This window comes from Microcebus murinus, chromosome 4 (genome assembly GCF_040939455.1).
Source record: "Microcebus murinus isolate Inina chromosome 4, M.murinus_Inina_mat1.0, whole genome shotgun sequence".
NCBI classification, from domain to species: domain Eukaryota; kingdom Metazoa; phylum Chordata; class Mammalia; order Primates; family Cheirogaleidae; genus Microcebus; species Microcebus murinus.
This window is the reverse complement of record NC_134107.1, coordinates 14,909,085-14,923,626: the sequence shown is the minus strand read 5'-3', so window position 1 is coordinate 14,923,626 and position 14,542 is coordinate 14,909,085. Positions and strand designations below refer to the sequence as shown.

At 56.8% G+C, this 14,542-nt stretch overlaps 1 protein-coding gene across 1 annotated transcript; it reads left to right on the top strand.

The window, feature by feature from the left end:
• Positions 1 to 5,487: 5,487 nt before the first annotated feature.
• On the top strand, positions 5,488 to 13,288 carry MS4A10 (membrane spanning 4-domains A10). Its single transcript, XM_012778350.2, has 7 exons — positions 5,488 to 5,746; positions 6,206 to 6,325; positions 7,399 to 7,455; positions 9,034 to 9,165; positions 10,290 to 10,400; positions 12,316 to 12,441; positions 12,797 to 13,288. Exons 1-7 carry the CDS (start codon positions 5,549 to 5,551, stop codon positions 12,884 to 12,886), a joined length of 834 nt encoding a protein of 277 aa, XP_012633804.2. The 5' UTR covers positions 5,488 to 5,548; the 3' UTR covers positions 12,887 to 13,288.
• The last annotated feature ends 1,254 nt before the right edge of the window (positions 13,289 to 14,542 follow it).

The following is a 14,542-nucleotide window of genomic DNA, read 5'->3' as shown; positions in this document are numbered from 1 at the left end:
AAGATTTGGACTCAGGTAGCCAGGACCTGGAGTCAGCTCTCGCGTGCTCTGCTGTGCTCAGCAAGCCACAGGGAGTAAGTCCTGGCAGTGGGGACTACGGTGTCTGAGCTGGCCATTGGGCTCCGCATCAAGCTTCCCGTGCACATCATTGACATAACAATGAAGACAGAGAAGGCGAATGGAGAAGGAGGAGCCCGGAATGGGAGCCCTGGGGTCGCTGAGCCCACGGCACACCTGCTCCACCTGGGAGCCTCACGGAGGGTCCATGCACCTCCCAGGCACAGCGCCGTGCAGGGGCAGAGCCAGACAGCTTGGCCGGATCTGCCTGATGCGATTTGGGGGCCGCGCCTGGAGCCTGATTGGAACAAGTCAGCGGCAGCAAGACCTTTGTGAGACAATCAGGGAAATCCGAGCCCTGGATAGTTGATGCCCACTGAGTAGCAAAAACTGGGTAAGAACAGGTTCTCCTGACCCCTGGGGTTGCAACTGGCCTTCGCAAGAGCAGCTCCAAACCCGCACAGATCTCTACAAACCCGCACAGATCTCTGCAAACCCGCACAGAGCTCTGCAAACCCGCACAGAGCTCTGCAAACCCGCACAGAGCTCTGCAAACCCGCACAGATCTCCGCGGGGCTGCAGGGTTACGCCTCGCTGAGCCCCAGGACTTAGTTTTCATTTTTCAGTTGTGATCAGGTGGTCACACGTTTTTAGCAAGCCCGTGTCTTTTAGAGACAAATACTAAAATGCTTACAAATAGCATGGTGGGATGTCTGAGCTTTGCTTACTGATGGGGGAGGCAAGATCCAACAGGAGCTAGCCAGGGGTTCGTCCCACTCCCTCTACTTTTGTGAATGCCTGAAATTTTCCAGAATTAAAAAGATTCATTCGAAAGGTTCAACTTCTGAATCGAAGATTATATACCACCTTCACTCCTTCCATCCTGCACTTTAAACAGGTTAAATTGTCAACGTTTTCCTTGCCAAAAAAAAATGTGTGGCATAAAAGAGAGGCTCAAAGAAGGGCACTGAGATTTTTCACCTGCCGGGGTTTGGGGACAGGGAAGACTCTGACAGGTCCCGTGCTGCTGGGAGTGAAGGAGGAGGTGGGTCCAGGAGGGAAAAGATCCGAAGTCTAATGTTGTGAAGATGTTCTGACTTTCCAGCACTGTCGCCCTGCAGCTGAGGTGTCTCCAGAGGCCAGAGTACGGCTGGCTGCTCCCAGCAGAGGTCCTGGGGCCAGGCGATGGTCCCCTCGTGGCAGCCACAGAGGGGAGTGTCTCTGTCATTCCACACGGGTGGGTGTGGTGCTCAGGAGCACAGACTTGGTCCCACCTTGAAGCCAGGGGCTGGCCTTTCATTCCCTTTCACCAGCAGTCACTGGCTACAGGGTTGGGGCAAGGGCAGGGGGTGACAGAAACTCCCAGGAGGGAGCAGACATGAGCCTCAGCAATGGGAGTTCCCCACTCACAGCCCCGCGGCAGTCACTGAGCACCGGAGCCAGGAGGAGCCCCCGCCACTTCCACGCCAGTCCTGGAAGTGCACGCACATGGAGACGGGCCCAGAGAGAGGAAGGGACTTGTCTAGGGCCACTTGGGGCCAGGACTAGAATCCAGGACTTCTGACCCCTCTCAGAGGGGAGGCCTCTGTTGCCCTCCGGCCCCTTGCAGGTGACTCCCTGTTCACACCGGGCACTCCGTCCTAAACACTGGGAGGCGGCTTTGGCACACTCATGGGCTGTTTTCTAACTGGCATCCACTGAAACCCCAATCCTCTAAGGGTCCCCCACCAACTGTCCTGTCTGTCGCATGGTGACACCGTTAGTCAGTGCTTCTCAATTCCTGCCTTTCTCTGCTTGACGTGCATGCAAGCACGTGCACATGCACGCACATACACATGCATGCACATACACATGCACACATATACATGTATGCACATACATATATACACATACACATGCACGCGCATACACGTGTACACATGCACATACATGCACAAGCACACACATCCACACATGCACAGGCACACATGCACACGTATGCATGGGCACACACATGTACACGCACACACACCCTCAGAAGTTCTCCCTGTCCTCCAGGCCTCCTCTGCACAGTCTGATTAGGGTCACATTATTCGTGACCTATTCAAGATTTTCTCTGCCCGTTTGTTCACAAACCTCCCAGGGATGAGTCTCACTCATTCCTGCACCCGGGTCCCTGTGGCGTCCCGTGCATGGATTTCCATGAACGGCAGCTTTGGGTCTCAGATCCCTGGCTCTGTACACTGAGTGGTCTCCTTCCCTGTCCACATCCTTCCCCTCCCCAGATCCCTCACGGCCCTCTTCCCCTGTGAGCAGGAGGGAGTGGAGGCCATAAACTCACCACTCCAGTTGGTATCTTAACAGAGAACCAGATGAGGACAAGGTGGAGCCTTGCTGGCGAGATTCCAGGCACGCAGCAGGCTGGTGGTAACACCCACTGGCATTTATTGCTGTGTGCCAGGCCCTGTCTGTTGCAGACACGATTCCAGTTACTCCCCACCACCCACTCCCAGGAACAGGTGCCAGCACTCCCCACGTGCAGACGTGTAAAGAACCTGCCCAAGGTCAAGGTTCCAGGGAGTAGAGCCAAGTCTTGGCCCAGGCTCCTCCGCTTCCAAGGCTCACGGTCTGGCCCACTCGGCTCCTCTACGGGGAGGTTCTGGAGGACCTGCCCAGCTCTGTGCCTGCCCTCCTGGTCCTCCCAGAATATGTGCGGGACCCAGGCGGCACGTGGCCCTGTGCACAGCCCCGGGGCCCTGGTGGTGGCGGGTCTCCCTAGGGATGCCAGCTGGCTGGGCGTGGGGGTCCTGAGCTGGCTGGACAGAAAGTGGGGGGCCAAGGCTGGAAAAGTCCCTCCCATGACTCAAACAGCCTGCCCAGCCCTCTCCGCCAGCCCACTTCCACCCGCAAGAGCCCCACACAGGTGCTGCACAGGTGGGCAGGGGGGGGGCAGAACAAGCCTCCTAAAGCATCAGCATCCATGCCCTTGGTCTTGGGAAGTGGAAATAAAACCTTGAAACAAACAGACTTTTCCCCTCTGGTGTCCGAGGCCCGCCCTCTCCACTGCCTCCCCTCCTGGTTATACCACGGGACAAGTATTTACAGTTGGAAGGGAGCCAAGAGATCCTCATGCAGTTCCCACTCCCACTGTGATATGCACAAGGGAAAACCAGGAGGAAGGCAAAGAGATCCAAAAATAAATAAACAATTAAAACCCCGGAACTGGAAGTCTTAAAGTTCAATGTCATTTTGTCCAAAAGCAGACCTTGCAGAATATCGATTGCTTAGAATCATTGGACCACAAGAAAAAAGGTTCTAAGGGCAATTAAGTTTGGTAAATAACCTTAATATTAAAATAGAGTGGTCCGCTACAGGTCAGAGCCTTTAATATGAGAAAGGGAGACAAGGGTTTCCCAAACTTATTTGACTACAGACCGAGTTTCCTGCAGATTTGTCAGGACCAGTGTTCCGTGGAACATACTTTGAGAAAGGTTACTCTGGCCTCTTGAAGCCAACTCCATATTGGCTATTTTAGCCACAGCTCTGGCAAGTGAGTGCCCACATGGAGGCCCATCTCTGGTGCTGGGCCACTCAGGATGCCCCCAACAGCGCATTGCATCTGAGACACTGCAGAAAAGAGTTCCCTGTGTGTTCCCGGTGGAGTCTGGGCTCAGGTCCAGGTTCTGCCCTCCCAGGTGCACGGAAGTCTGGCTGCAGCCAGTGCCTGATCCGGTACCCGCGTCCCTCAGCCCAGCTAGCTGTGTGACAAGGGCTCCTAAAGAGTGGGGACTTGAGAGAGGGATGACGCCCAAGCACAACTAGGTCAGGTCATGGAAAGGAGAGTCACTCAGCCCTGTGTCTTTGAGCTCTGCTTTTGAAGCCCAGGAAGGAGGGAGACCCGGACCCCCACCTCTCCTCACTAAATCAGGGGCTGTCACCACCAATGGAGATATCCATCAGGGGGTCCCACCAAGCAGCCTCGGCCTGGAGCACTGGCAATGGACTAAGACTGTGCTGGTTCCAATCCCAGGCACTTCCTCACTGTGTGACTTTGGCCAAGGCACATGACCTCTCTGAACCTTGGTTTCCTCCCCTATGTAATGATGCTGACTTCCTGGGTATTAAGGAAGGCCGGCATGCAAAACCGCCTCCTGGCTCAGTGCCTGGCGTAGAGTGGTGGCCAGGCCTGGGCCTCATCCGGCTCCTTGACTCTTGGATAGCTTCCTTTCCATCCATGCAGGATGCAGTCACCTGGGCTGTTCGTCCCTCCCAACCTCCCAGGGCTCTTTCCCTTCCATGGAAAGGAATCCCTGCACCTCTGGGGAAGGAAGACTCAAAAATTATGGATGCTCAAACAGGACCTCCTAAATTCACAAGTCAGACTTACAATCGAGAGGAATGTCCCCCTCCTTTTGCTCTTCCAGGACAGGGTCTGAAGGCAGCTCACTCTCTCCAAAGGCTTTACTCCGAGCCCCGTCCCCATGGGGACACCACGTCCCGCCCCACCTCCCTCCCTCCAGCCAGCTCCCTTTCCCTCCCCTCCCCCCCTCTGCTCTCCAGGAGAGACTTCCTCTTTCCTCACCAAGTCACCAGGCAGCCCCCCAAGCCCTGTGGCGTCAGTACACACTATGATGACCAGGCCCCCACAAAGTTGTCCCCAACCCCTTTCTTGTACCCATTAAAACATCCAGAACATTCCTTTTTGTCCGTTGAGCCAACAGTACGTGAAGGATTTAAGCCCACAGGCTCTGGAGCCAGCCTGCCATGCTTCGGGTCCAAGTCATGTATTCGCTGTGTGACCTTGAACAAGTGGCTTAAGCTTTCTGAGCCTTATCTGTAAAATAAGAGCTAGGACGGTATTTACCAAATAGGGTTGGCATGAGGATAAAATCAGATCATGCATATGAAATGCTTATCCCAGCGCCTGGAACAGAGAAAGCGCATAAATGTTAGCATTGTTGGTGAATACTGACTTCCTGGCTCAGTGTTGGCTCATAATAAGTCCTTAACAGAATCCTTCTCTTCTCTTCTCTTCCCCATCCCCCCAAGCCCGGGGCCAAAGGAAGTTGGATAATTATTTGATGGACACCTGCCTTCAGCCACTCATCCCGGGCCAGTGGATGGGGACTGTTTACAAAGCCTCCCACACCTGCCCGGGCCTCCTGCCCCTCCTGGCTCCTGTTAAGCTGCAGTCTGGCGGGTCTGGGTGGGCTCTGTCTTGCGCTAGGTGTGAAGTCTGTCTAGTCCTCTTTCTCTGCCCCCAAAGGAGTCATGTCTTTGCAACCCCAGAGAGGCTGTGAGCAACAGTTACTCACCGTCCACAGGGGCCAGATTATTCCAGACCAGGGCAGTGCCAGGGGCTGCTGGGCAGGGCCACCGCTGTTCTGGAAGGCCCAGTCCAGAGAACAGAGGCGATAGGCAGAGTCCCGCCCAGGCACAAGTCTCAGAGACAAGACGGGTTCTGGTGTGGACTTTCTCCTCGGCCCGCAGCCAGGGGCCCCAGCCAGAGTCGATGGCAGCCGAAGCCTACGGAGCCGCTGCGGTTGCTCCGGGCCTCGGTGCTGGGGGACCCCCGCCATGGCAGGCTCCCGGCCCCACCCAGCCCGGGCACACATGGCCACCCCAGAAGGTGGCCCAGCCTGGGCTCCTGGCTTCCTGCCGGCACCAGGAGAAGCCCTGGAGGAGGAGCAGCCTTCTCAAGGAGCTGGCCGTGAGTGTCCGTTTCCCGGGGTCCTCCCTGGCCTGGGAGGGGACAGGAGCTGGGTACACAGGGAGGATACTTGGGGACCCCGAGGGGAGAGAGGCGAGGAGAAAGCCTCCAGATTTCCTGCACATCACTCATCCTAAACCTGAAAAGGCCTCAAGGGGTGGAGAGAGGCTCCCCAACCCACTGTCTTGTGAGGTTTGGGCGGGGCCTCCCGTGGGGGTGACAGCAGGGGCTGCCGGCCAGCCGGAGCCAGCTCCAGGACAGATGGCCCCACCGGTGGGAGCCCGGGCAGCCTCGGCTCTCCCTGCCCGGAATCCTGGGGAGGAGCCCTGCTGTGCAGACCAGGATTCACAAGAGGGCGGAAAAGGGACTCGCCCCAGCCAGTAGATACAGGACACTGATGGCCTCACCGGGGCCAGTCACCGATGCCCTGACCCCAGCAGCTCGCTGTTCCCTGCCCAGGCCTTCCACATCATCATCGCCATGCTGCACCTGGCCTTTGGGGGTTACCTGGCCGCCACCGTCAAGAGCCTTCACCTGGTGGTGCTGAAGTCTTGGTTTCCAGTCTGGGGGGCTGCCTCTGTGAGTAGGGGCCGGAGCGCAGGCCGGCTGTGGGGTGTGCAGGGCAGGCCTGGGGGGCGCTGGCGTTTGAGACGGGATGCAGTGGGAGCAAGCTAACGGGAGCAAAGCGTAAGCCGGCCCCTTTCTCCAATGCCCCTGTCTCTGTCATGCTGGAAATAGCTCCTTCCCCGGGAACCTGTCAATCCTGAGTCCCAGGAGAGACTCCCTCACTGAACGTGTGTATCGGCAGGGAGGACGAAGAGCATGAGCTGGGGCAGCTCCCTTCTTTCCCCACTTGCTGAGCAGCCAGGTCGTCTGTGGCCCCAGCAACAGGTCCCTGGTGCCCTGCCGGGGTCGGTCTGCGGGAGCACACAGAGTGTAAGGAGTGGCGCCTGTCCTCCCAGGGCCATCGGCCAGGATGGGAGATGACACGGGACCCGTGCACGCACCATTTCCCAGAGGCTCCCATTCCTGCAGGTGGAGCCCTGCGTATGCGCCAAGTCCCAGCTCATTGCTCAGGTGTCCTGACCCCCCGACCCCGACTTTCACGTCAGCCCTCAGACCCCACTGCCCCCAGCTTGGAGCTGTCCCTGCACAGCGATAGAGCTTGCACACAGGCAGGGCCTACCCGTCCTGGGCTCCCAGGACTGGCATGCAGTAGGCACTCATGGACATTGGACAGAATAATTGCAGAGCTACACCAGAGACCTGAGAACCAAGGGCCAACGTCCTCCCAGCCGCAGGATTCAGGAAAGGAGCAAGGGTCAGGTGGAGGAGATAGTGCGGCTGATCCCAGAGACATTGCTTGGGCTCGTAAAGGGTGTGGGGGCGCAGGAGGCGCTGGGGGGCATTCCAAGTGCAGGGCAGGGCTTGGCCCAAGGTGGGAGATGGGACAGGTGGGAAGGCGGGGGAGGTGGGGCAGGGCCTGCAAAGGACCACATGGCGGGCAGGAGGAGCTCTCTTTGTTGGGGAAATGATGTTCTCTGCCCCTCTGGCCACCAGGGGTTGGTTTTCTTGGAGGATGCGGGGAAGGGAATTTGTGGGTTTCAAGGAACCCCATCTTCTCTCCTTTGACTTTCAAATCCGGCCTGCAGTTTCTCATTTCAGGGTTCTTGGCGATGATAGTGCAGACCTTTCCTAAAATACATCTGGTGAGTTGGTGCGTTGAGTTCATTCTCTTCCTTCCAAGCCTGGAGTAACCTCGCCGAGGGCACTTGTGTGCGGGTCATTCAGGAAGCCGTTCTGGAGGGCGCGCTGGGAGCAGGCTCCTGCCTCCAGACAGCAGAGGGCACCCGAGCGAGCGGCAGGGCCCAGGTGCAGGCTGGCGGATTTGGCTGTGGGAGGAAAGCAAGCCCTACCCCAAGGTTCTGTCTTCCCAGTGCCCTGCGGTGGAGAAGGAGGAACTGGCTCCCAGACACCCCAAACCACCCATCTAGAACAGACCTTTGCTGCCTCCCAAATCTACCGAGTTTTGAGCCCAGTCACTACCCAGCCTGCAAGTCCCACCTGCAGCTGGATTTCCCTCCACGGCTCATCTCTGAGAGCCAGGCAGGGGCCACTGTCGTCACCCTGCTCTGCCCAAGCCCCTCGCCCTCCCCACGGCACACGTCTCCCCATCTTTGACCACTCCTGCCCCTACTTCAGGACTCGGCTCCTATGCCTCGTCCCCTCCCGGGTCCTCCATTACCTGCCGCTGCTGGCTGCAGCGTGCCCACTGCCCTGTGGACCCGCCCGTCTCTGCCACACACTGAGCTTCATGTGGGCAGTGTGACGGACCATCTTTGTAGGCCAGGGTGGCCCAGGAAGGCACAGGGCAGACACCAGACCCAAGACCGGGCGGCTGGAGGTGGACAGATGACGTAAAGACCATTTCTGCAAATCATATTTCCGCCCCTCCCTCCCTACCCTGTTCCAGGAGCCCTGGCCTGGTCCTGCCACGTTTGTGGCCCTCAGCGTGCCTAGGCTGCGGCTGTCCCCTGCTTCCCCAGGGTCATGAGAACAGGACACTGGTTGTGCAGCTTGCACAGCGGAGACAGGAGATGCTTGGCAAAGACCCGCCCGTTCCCCAGACCTCACCCCCTAGGCGAGCCCCTTTGAGGACCACGAGCCTCTCTGTTCCTATACTTGAGCACAGGGACCCTCTTATTGCAATGAAATTCACCCTACAGGGCTGTAGATTTCATAGGTTCATGCTCTCCCCCCATCACAGGGGCTCTCATTTGGCAAGAGGCTCCCAGAATAATGCTTCGCCCAAGAGGGTGGTACTATGGGCATTTCAAGGACCTGGGGGGGGGGGGTGGGTCAGGGAAGGGATCGGACACTGAGGAGGGGGAGGATGGGACACCACAGGGCCCCTCCCCCATCCTTTCCCACGAAGAACCAGCGGGGTGAGGGGCCACATGGGTGGGGAGTCTCTGCCCACTTGCCCTGTCTGCTGTAGGATGGGGCTGCCTTTGTGACCCAGGGACGGTGGGGCGTCCTTTACTGCAAAGCTCTGTGATCTGGGGGCAGCTCAGGTCCCAATTTGTCCCGTAGAACGTGAGAGCCAGCTGGGTGTTCCTCGGTGGTCCGTGGCTCAGCTCCTGGCGCCAGTGGGTGAGGCCCCGGGCCCAGAGACGGTGGAGTCTTTCCTGAGGCCACAGAGGAAGCTGCTGGCAGGCTGGGAGGAGGACCCAGACCCGGGCTCTAACCTTGGGGTGAGAGCTGTGGCCTTTATTTTTCGCTTGCAGAAGGTCTTGTGCGTGACGGCGAACCTCGTCAGCCTCCTCTGCGTGCTGGCCGGCCTCTTCGTCATGACCAAGGACCTCTTTCTGGAGAGCCCGTTCGAGGCCCCCATCTGGAGACCGTACCCCTACTCCACAGTGAGTGCCCAGGCCCCGAGGATCCCGGGCTCCAAGTAGGGCGCTCCTCGGGCCTGGCCGAGAGGAGGTTCCCAGCTCTCGGAGAGCCTCTCCTGGAGCCCAGGCACAGGCAGCTGAGCCAACCTGCGCGGCGCCCGGGCGTGGCGGGGCGGCTGCTCCCTGGACAGACCAGGGAACCAAACGGGGCCTCGAGTCATGGAGTCCAATCCCACTTTTATATTAACAGATGGGGAGACTGAGGCCCGGGGGGAGGGGCTTGTCTGAGGTCGAGGAGCAAGTTGGCTGCAAATCCAGGACCACAACCTAGAACTGCCGATTCCCCAGCCACGACCCTAACTTGGTGTCCTGGTGACGTCGTCACCGGGAGGCTCCCAGAAGCCTTGCAGCGCTGGCTGAGTCCACTTTGTTACCCCATTTTATGGGAGTGAACACTGACGTCCAGCGAGGCTACACCAGTGGACCAAGGCCACACAGCAAGTCAGGGGTGCAGTGAGGACTTGCAGCCGGGTCTGTGACTCCAAGCACAGTGCTCTCTTCACCACACCATGGCTGCCTCTGAAGCAGAGGCTGGATCAGCCATCCCAAGCTGTGAGCGTCTGGATGCGAGGGTCTGACCATGGTGGTTTGCTAGTCCTTATCTCCCCCCACCACACACGTGCATGCACATGCACACCCACACACGGGTGCACACATGCATGGACACACACACACACCATACATACTTCCCCACCAAATGCTTGTGGTCCTAGGAGATGTCACCCAGCTGCATGGCGGTCCTCAGCCCAGCCCTTCCTCCCCCGCTATAAAAGACACTCCTCTCTGGGCCTAGGTATCCCCATCTGTCATGCAGGCTTGGATCAGATGACCCTAAGGCCACCTTCAGTCTTACCAAGGACCCTCGAGATTCCCCAGCCCTCAAACCTTTGGCAGATACTCACCAAGGGGCCTATATGTGCCAGGTGTTGGGTGCAGGGCAGTGACCGAGACAGACCCAGGCTCCACCTGCCCTCCCCAGCGTGTCTGGGAGCTGGAGCCACATTGCCCTCTGCTAGGCTCTGACCCCCGCCCTGCAAGGCCCACGGGCTGGGTGCAGACGCCTTCCCCAGCCTCCCTCCCTCCCCTAGGTCTTCATCCAGAGGCTGGAGCTGGCCTTGCTCTGCTTCACCTTCCTGGAGCTCTTCCTGCCGGTGCCCACAGCTGTCGTAGCCTACAGGAGGGACCGCCAGTCTGCAGAGGTGAGGCCCTTCTCCAGGCCGCAAGCCCTCAGGAGGTGGGGGCTGAGAGAGAAGCGTAGAGCTCATTCATTCACTCTCATTCATTCCCTTGCTGCTGAGCCTTTACTAAGTGGCGACCCACAGTCCAGCAGGGGAGCCGAGGCCTGGGGGTGGGAGAAGTTCAAGGTGAAAGAGGTGGGGCCACCAAGGAGCAAACGCCATGGTGCCCAGGAAACTGCATGAGGAAGAAGAGGCAGGATTCAGACACAGATGGGAGGAGGGACCACCCGCAGGAGCACTGGCTGGAGACAGGACAGGGAATGGCAGGCGGCTACTGCGGGTGGGGAGTTTGGCTACTCGCGCAAGTGAGAGGAGGACTCACAGAAGCTGGAGCACTTACGGCATTCCAGATATAAGCACTAGATAGATACGCATATACAGATGTATAGATGACTATAACTTTATTTAACTTTATCTTCTCAACAACTCATTGAAGTAAGTACTTACTCCCCATTATACAGACAAGTAAACTGAGGCATAGAGAGGTCACATCACTTCCATTGGCCAAACAGCCAATAAGGAAATCCAGGACTCGGCCACCTGTGTTAACCCACAGCCAGGCCCTGGTCTACCGGTGGGGATGGCAGAATGGCAGGCCAGGCCGGGTATATTTTAAAACAGACTAGCCCCTCCCCACCCTGACCAGAAGTGATCTCCAAAGTTCATTTCTTTAAAGGAAAAAAATTTATATTATAATCTCGACTTTAGAATACTATAAAAACATATGTTCCAAATACCCCATAATCCTGTATATTTAACACTTGGGTTATTTTCATGTTCCTGTTTATCACACACCAGGTGTTCACCCGATGCTAATATGAGTTTGTGGCCCCCAAGTTTTATTTGACATCAAGCAAATAAGTGGTCTTAGCTAATGCCTGGTCATCTGTCAGGACGTCATCTCATTAGGACATCAGAGAGTTGGATAGGGGCCTTGAGTCCCTAAAGCCAACCCCACTTTTAAAGATGGGGAAACTGAGGCCCATGCCCGGCTGCAGCAGTAACAATAGTCATTGCTACCTATTGGCACTTGCCATGTGCCAGTGCAGTGGCTATATTAGCTTCCTATTGCTGCTGTCACAAATCATCACAAATCTGAAGGCTTAAAAGGACACAGACACACTGTCATACGGTTCTGGAGGTCAGCAGTTTGGAAAGGGTCGTGATGAGCTCAAATCAAGAGTGTCCACAGGGCTGGAGGCACTGGGGGGACCTGTGTCTTGCCTTTTCCAGCTCTTAGAGCCGCCTGCACTCCTTGGCTTGTGGCTCTGTCTTCCGCCTCCAAAGCCCCCAGCACAGGGTCCTCGGAGATCTCGCTCCTGCCTCCCTCTTCCGCCCCTAAGGACCCTTGTAATTATACCGGCTCCCCATCTCGAGGCGGATGGGCGGCCTGCATTCCTCTTGACCATGTGACCAGGGATTAGGACGTGGCCCCCACACCAGCCAAGGAAGCAGATTCTGCTTTTCTGTTTTAAAGAGGAGAAAACTGAGGCTCAGAAGGGTTAAGTGACTTCCTGTGGTCACACAGCCGTTCTGTGGCCGTGCTGGGCCTCCCCAAGGGCCTTTGTGTTCTCCTCCGTGTGGGAGGACAGTGCCAGGGACAGGCTCTGCCGCGCTGGGTCGGTGCCACCGTCGTCACGGGTCAGGGATGAGGGTGTGGTCCCAGGGGCGGGAAGGAACCTGGGGTCTGACCCACTGCGGGCTGCTCCGCTTCCCCTCTGGTGGGGGGAGTCACGCACTGGCCTCGGGGAGGTCATTGCATCTCTCCAGCCTCAGTTTCTTCACATTCGTGGGCGACTTGAGACTTCAAAAGTGCTTTGTCAGCAGCTGTCGCCCCGAGGGTGTGAGCAGCAGGGAAGGGACTCCTCTTTTGCAGGACGACGATTTGTCCCTGATTCCCAGCACACCGCTGGAGCACAGGGGGCTGTCGGCGGGGCCTCTGCCGACCTATGAGGATGTGACTCAAGGCACACACCAGACGAGCAAAATCGGAGAGGAAGAGGTCTGGCCCGGGGCTGCCCAGATCCCCAGAGATCACCCACCGCCCCTTCCCCCGGGCCTGGACAGAATTCCCTGGGGGGCGGTGACCAGAAAGGGGCAAACAGAGCTGTTGCCACAACCGTCTGGTGGCCGAGATGGGGGGAGGAGTCCCACCCCTTCAGGCACCAGAGGAAACTCCAGGGCTCACCTGGGGGAAACCTTAGCACTCCACTTGCTGGGCCAGAGCTGCCTCAGCTGAACCGGGGCAGGACTAGACCCACCCGCCCTCCATAGCAGCCTCCGGCACGGACCCCTGGGCCCGCAGCCCCCAGGCACCCCCCTCGCCCTCAGCCTCCCTTGCCTGCCCTCTCCAACAGATGCCGGGCCCACAGGCGGCTGCGGGGGAGCCAGACGAGGTCCTCGGAGCTGGGGGAGGCACGGTCTCTGGGGGGAACTTGCGTGTCTGAATCCCTGGATCTGGGGTAGGTGCAGCTGGGGAGCTGAGTCAAATAGAATGCGCCTTTTTGCCTGCCTGGGCCTCAGTGCCTCCATCTGTAAAATGGGGAGGGCAGTGGCTGAAGCAGTCCAGGAGCCTCCCAGCTCGAAAGCTCCAGGACCAGGAGTCAAATTCAAGGGTCTGGTTGTGACGTCTGAGGGCACCAGCACACCTTCACCTTGGAATTCCAACCCTACTTGTGCTGGGTAAACCAGGGGAGGGAGAGAGACCTGCCTTCCTCCCACCCCAGATTCCAGCCGCCTGAGGATAGTATTTGGGATTTTTGCTTTTTGCAGACTGTACTGTATTCTTTCTCTTTCTTTAAATGGATTCGTTTCTCTATATGAATTTAAAGAGGCACTTTGTAGCAGCAAAAAATAAAATAAAATAAAATAAAATAAAAAGGGAAATCAATCTTTCCATAAATAGAAGCTAACCCCCAAAATAGTATAAACATGGTGAAAATAAAGCTTGACTCCTGTCCCACCCCCGTGGTCTCACTGGGTGCTTCTCTTCCTTTGCTCGCTCCGCTCCAGCCGTCCTGGCTTCCTTGGTGTTCCACAGATGCCCCAAGCACACCCCTGCCTCTGAGCCATCACCTTTGCCCTTCCTCCACCGGGACTCTGTTCCCCCAGGCATTTGCAGAGCCCACTCTTTGAATCTTCACTGGACTATCAACTCTGGGCCAATAAATGTCATTTAATCTCGATGTCATTTAATGCTCCCATCCATCTATGACATAGGTGCTATTACTACCTCCATTACCATGCAGGCTCACAGAAGTTAAGCAAGTGGTCCGAGAGCACACAGCTAGTAAGTGGCAGAGCTGGGATTAGGCCCCAGGCTCCAAGCTGAAGTACCACCTCCTGACCATGCCCACACTGGGTTGTAACATAGCCCCTGCTCTCCTTGAGCTCACTTTCACTGGGGAGATGAGATGTGCACACACAAAGGGCTACCACAAAGTTCTCTGCAGCTAAGTTAGCCCTGGCTGTCGTGCTGTGCTGTTCATTTTTAAGACTCTCACAGTCACAGCCCTTCAGGGGCCAGGCGAGTGGCATAAATGAGTGATAACGTGGGTGCAAGGCAACAGTGAGTGGCTGTCAACTGGAAGGGCTTAGTTTCCCAAAAAAAAAAATAGACAAGCCCCATGAAACACAAAGATACTTCCAAGGACCACAGGTGTTTGCCCTTTGGTTTGTGCGTCACTTCCCCACTGAACTACAAGCTCCTTGAGTATGGTGACATCTTGCATGGTCTGTTTGTTTGTGTAATAAAATACAGTTTATGAGTTTATCCAGTTAAATTGAATTGAAATCAGATTTTCTCTCCCATACCCTTACACACACAGTCTTGGAAGAACAGTGAGTTGGGTGAAACCAACCAACAACAGCGACAGCTCTCACCGGATCTCTGTCATGGTCTGGGTGTGAATTAGAATCCCTAAAGAGTGGCAAAGTATTGTTGACAGCATTACTGCACTTCCAAATTGGCATCTTCATTCTCCTTGAAACTTTCTCCCCGTTCTGCCAACCCCAGCCTTCTTTGACACCTTTGGAATATTCTGCTCACTGGGCATCTCCATCTGAACATGTGCTAGAATGTAAGGTAGTTTTATTTATCCTTC

Bases quoted from the DNA above. Each gene is read 5' to 3' on its own strand.
- MS4A10 (XM_012778350.2), top strand. From the start codon at position 5,549: ATGGCAGCCGAAGCCTACGGAGCCGCTGCGGTTGCTCCGGGCCTCGGT. The intron at 7,456-9,033 runs GTGAGTTGGTGC...TTTCGCTTGCAG, and splicing joins CCTTTCCTAAAATACATCTG to AAGGTCTTGTGCGTGACGGC. The intron at 12,442-12,796 runs GTCTGGCCCGGG...CCTCTCCAACAG, and splicing joins GCAAAATCGGAGAGGAAGAG to ATGCCGGGCCCACAGGCGGC.